We start from the raw sequence: 4528 nt of genomic DNA on the forward strand, positions 1-4528 counted from the left end.
CGGCACAGCCCTGCTGGAGACACCAGCCATGGGCCAAGGAGAACCTACCTCTCTCTGGGGATCATCCGGGGTGCGCTGGTATGTCCAGAGGATGCGGGCTTGAAGGGATTTAGGGATGCACTTCAGCAAGGCAGTGCTGCCCTCCACCCCATACAGCTGCTTCTGGGGCACACTGCCCTGCTGGGGGTCTAGGGGGAACACAGCCCAGCTGTCAGCTCGTTCCCTGGCAGGGCTGACCGTGCCTTCCCCCCCAGGTTCTGGCTCACCTTCAGAGCAGAGCACGTTGGGATCACCATTGCGGATGTCCTGCCGGCGGAAACGCCTGAGGGAAGGTAGCAGAGGAGTGGGGGCCATGCTACCTGCACCCCTTCCCATAGCCTCGGGGCAGGCCACCCCAGGGCTGCACACTGTCATGTCACCACGTCACCTACCTCTTGGTGTTGGGCACATAGCGGGTGCAGGTGGTGCCATCCCAGGCGCAGTACGGGTCCCGAGCCAGGCAGCACTCAGCACAGGCTTTGCCGTAGGCGCCGCAGCGGTGCAGGGGCAGCTGGGCCAGCGCCGTGACCGAGCCGGCATAGAGCTGTTGCTGGGGGGAGTAGTGGAGAGAGGAGCTGAGCACCCTGGTGCCATGGCACAGGGCCTGGGAGAGCCATGGCAGGACATAGGGACCCACCAAGGGTCCCCCCTTACCCGCTTGGAGGACACCTGCAGACTGGTGATCGGGGAGGCATCCTGCAGGCAGAGTGCAGGCAGGAGTTAGGGTGTGTGGGAGGACACAGGCATCTGGGCTGTCAGCTCCCACATCCCAGTAGATGGAGAACCCTGGTATGACCCAGAGTGTGGACAGCACAAAGGGGTGCTGTGGAGGGTCCAAAAGGGGGGCACAGAGGCCCCCCCCCTCACCTGGAAGACCTGAAGCTCCTCCAGCAGCAGTGGCTCCATGCGGTGCCAGCTCTCCGTGGGCGTGGAGACCACCTTCAGCACTGTGCCCATGTCTACAGGAATGGGGGAGTGAGGCTGGGAGTTCCAGCCTTGCAATATGCCCCACCCAGCCCCAGGGTCACTAGATACCTGTGCCAATGAAGAGGACATCGTACTGGCCATCAGCAGCGGTGACGCGGTCCACAGCAATGCGGGTGAAGGTGTAGGGCACAGCAGCTTGCAGGAAGAGGGGCCGCTGGCTGTGGGGCAGCACCGGGTTGTACATCAACGGGTGGTGTCGGGCAAACTGGATCACCTCATCTGGGAAGTCCTTGGTGGAGCTGAAGGTACCGAAGGTTTTGCTGGGGCACTGCAGGGCAGCAGTGCTGACTGAGTGGGGGTCTGGCTCCCCACGGCCCCTACCCTGGGTACCAGTATCCCAGTGGCAGCACCAGCCAAGACGTCCCAGCACTACATACCATGCCTGGGCGGGGGTAAGGCACACGGCCCTGATACGACACCCACTGGTAGTTGGGACCCTCCTTGTGTGCAAAGGGGCCCAGGAAAGCCCGGCGGATGTCGGCCATGGTGTAGACACAGACAGCTGAGCCCTGGAAAATGGAGCTGGTGGGAGAGAGAGGGGATGATGTGAAGGGTGAGGGAGGCACTGCTGGGCAGTGAGTGGGTGGCTGCAAGGGGGCTCAACCTGGAGGTGGAGAAGATGGCATAGACCAGGGGGTTGCGCTTGTCCCTTGTTTGCAGCAGAAAGACGTCCCCTGCAAGCCAGGAGGGTGTCAGCACGGTGCTGACATGCCAGGGCCACCTGTGGGCACTCTGGGGAGCTACCCGCACCCCCCCACTCACGGAGCTCATCAAAGTGGGTGTCTGCCCCATCGGGTCCCGGCACGGCACAAACGAGCCTAGCCTTCAGGAAGGTTGTCCACTTATTGACCAGGCTGCGCTGCCCACCCACATCATTCTGCCAAGAAAGGGAGGGCACCAATGTCAGCAGCAGCTGGTGGCACCCAGGGGACACCCCAGCCCCCAGCCCACCCTGCAGATGTTCTCACCCGGCAGATCTGGCCAATGCGGGCAAAGCTGGTCTTGCCCAGCCCCTGCTGCCGCTCCACTGCAGTCTCACGGAAGAAGAAGTAGATCTTGTCATCATCAGGGTCCTCACTCTCCGGCACCCAAAACACGGCCACAAACTTGGGCTCTGGGGACAGAGGGGTGCTGCCTCCAGTGTCCCTGCTAGCTCTGCTCTCTGGGGACCCCAGGGCGCCCACCAAGGTTTCAGGAGGGTGCAGACAACCCCCTACCCAGCTGCAGGGCAGAGGCAAAGTGAGGGTGGGACCCCACCAGGCACTGGGGGTCTACAGGGACCACACAAATCTCTCTCAGCAAGCAGCAGAGGATGGCATGCACCCGAGCCTGGAGGACTTGTTGCCCCGATGCCTCCAGGGAGCATCAATGCCATGACAGGGTGCCAGTGGCCCCACTGCCCTCCCACTTCCCAGCACTGACCATTGAGCCAGCGGGAGTCGTGCTGCTCCGTGCGGATGGAGGGACGCCGGCCCAGGCTGCGGAAGATGGTAAAGTCCCGGCCCATCAGATCAGTGGCCACCCCGGAATAGAGCTCTTCCCCTGGCAGGCACCAAGGGAAGTGTTAGAGGGGACCCTTGGGCACTCCCCTGCCATGCTAACCCCCACACCAGGCTCGGCTCTCCCTCACCCACGAGGATGGAAGCAGCTGCATGCCGGGGGTCGTATGGACTCTTCCCCTTGCCATCCTCGGTGTGTCGGGGGTCCAGCTTGAAGACAGGCTCCTGGAGGGGTGTAAGAACAAGAGGAAATGGCCTCAGGTTGTGTCAAGGGAGGTTTCAATTGCATATTGGGAAAAATATCTTTACTGACATGGTTGCCAGGCCCTGGAAGAGGCTGCCCAGGGCCTACAGACAGTCCTATAGAGTCCCAAAAAGAGTAATTGTCTAAAAACGGCCACCCTGACAAACTGGATATTGTGCTTGGGTGGGGGCCTCATTTAATAACTACCTGGACCCTGTTCTCTCAAGGAGAGCCCCTTATTTGGTAACCACCCTTATAAATGGGACACTGTGCTTACTTGATAAGGAACAGTGGCCAGCAAGAGCAGCCCCATGGAGGCACAGTGCCATCTTGCAATTGACCACTTTCCTGTTTAAAGACAGAATGTATTCATGAAAATAAAGGTCTTTTCTTAGTCAACCTGGATTGGAGGGCCAGATGATCACCTGGACCCCCATGCCCCACTGACTCAGGACACACACCTGCCATTCAAGGGCCACAATGTCATGCTGAGATAATCACTGGATCCAAGGGTGGTGATACCTTTCCTATCCCCCCTTTCCTTTCTCTCTTTCTCTTTCTTCATCTCTCTCTCTGCCTCGCTCTCTGTTTCTAACATAGGGGTAACAAAATTTCTAATTTTGCTAAGTTTTTCCAGTTGTAACCTGTTGTTTTGAGAGTACAATTTTGCTAAATTCTGCTAGTTGTAATCTGTTGCTTTGAGAGTGACATTGTTGTGTGTTTCCTTTTGACAAGGTTTATAATCTTACTCAATTTAAGTAATGTTTTGTATAAGCCTCTTGGGTAATGGTCTTACTCTGAGAATACCACGCAGAGAATTCCAGAGGTTAATCTCACTGACTGGGTTGGTAAAAGAGATTAATTGGGAGAGGATGATTGGATCTGAATCTCCCTGGGTCAAACCGCACCTCTAGGGAACTCTACCCGTGCCCACTTTGTGGGACATGACATTTAGTTTGGGCCTCCACCTCTGGGGAGCTGTGCCCACTTTGTGGGACACAACTCTGTGCTCACTCTGTGGGACGTGACAGCGCCGTACCCAACGTGTAGGATGTAACAAGTCTCAATCTGTGGAGGTATTTAAAAGACATGTAGATATGGTGCTTCAGGACATGGTTTAGTGGTGGATGCAGCAGTGCTGGATTAATGTTTAGACTTGATGATTTTAAGAGTCTTTTCCAACCAAAACAATTCACTGATCCTAAGGATGTGAGATGGGCAGGGAGAGGCAACCAGGGGCCACAGCGGTGCTGGGGGGGCTCACCTCTGCATGCTGTCCAGCCTCCACGAAGGCACAGACAGGGTGGAAGGCTCCAGTGCCACAGGCATAGAGGTGGGTCCGGTTGTAGGGGTGCAGGATCTTCACAAAGTTCATGCACTCAGCCTGGGGACAGAGGGCACGGGGAGGAAGTGCCAGGTTGGCCCCCTCGGCACCCAATGGCACTCCCAGCACCTCCCAGCACTCACAGTGATGTCCTTGCCGGCCCAGTTGCACTCCTCCCTCCACTCCACCGGTGCTGGCCAGTAGATCTGGGCAGGGAGAAGGGGACAGTCACACCCCTGGGGTGCACGCCAGGCCACCTAGCTGGAGTGGGTGTGTCCCCCCTCGTTACCTTTCTGTCCCGCTGGCTGATGTCATCCAGAGCCAGGGAGAGGAGGTGGTTCTGGGCGCCTGCGAAGAGGCGACCGCGCTCCTCGTCCAGCAGCAGGGCCTCGTAGCAGCAGGAACGCTCCAGGGTGAAGAGCCGCAGCCCGTGGC

At 58.3% G+C, this 4528-nt stretch overlaps 1 protein-coding gene across 1 annotated transcript in view; it reads right to left on the reverse strand.

Moving 5' to 3' along the window:
* Nucleotides 1-4528, reverse strand: part of SEMA3B (sema domain, immunoglobulin domain (Ig), short basic domain, secreted, (semaphorin) 3B) — a 20776-nt gene that overhangs the window by 10079 nt on the left and 6169 nt on the right. The window contains exons 3-17 of the mRNA XM_009995819.1: nucleotides 4383-4528; nucleotides 4237-4299; nucleotides 4034-4153; nucleotides 2657-2750; nucleotides 2449-2568; nucleotides 1995-2140; nucleotides 1789-1903; nucleotides 1631-1700; nucleotides 1404-1548; nucleotides 1075-1294; nucleotides 907-998; nucleotides 694-735; nucleotides 432-589; nucleotides 267-322; nucleotides 49-188 (exon numbers count right to left, since the gene is read on the reverse strand). The exon at nucleotides 4383-4528 is cut by the window's right edge and continues 2 nt beyond it. Coding sequence (XP_009994121.1) covers nucleotides 49-188; nucleotides 267-322; nucleotides 432-589; nucleotides 694-735; nucleotides 907-998; nucleotides 1075-1294; nucleotides 1404-1548; nucleotides 1631-1700; nucleotides 1789-1903; nucleotides 1995-2140; nucleotides 2449-2568; nucleotides 2657-2750; nucleotides 4034-4153; nucleotides 4237-4299; nucleotides 4383-4528 — 1727 coding nt within the window. The remainder of the gene's footprint in view (nucleotides 1-48; nucleotides 189-266; nucleotides 323-431; nucleotides 590-693; nucleotides 736-906; nucleotides 999-1074; nucleotides 1295-1403; nucleotides 1549-1630; nucleotides 1701-1788; nucleotides 1904-1994; nucleotides 2141-2448; nucleotides 2569-2656; nucleotides 2751-4033; nucleotides 4154-4236; nucleotides 4300-4382) is intronic.

The sequence above is a fragment of the Chaetura pelagica genome, unplaced genomic scaffold (genome assembly GCF_000747805.2).
Source record: "Chaetura pelagica isolate M959 unplaced genomic scaffold, ChaPel_1.0 scaffold114, whole genome shotgun sequence".
NCBI lineage: Eukaryota > Metazoa > Chordata > Aves > Apodiformes > Apodidae > Chaetura > Chaetura pelagica.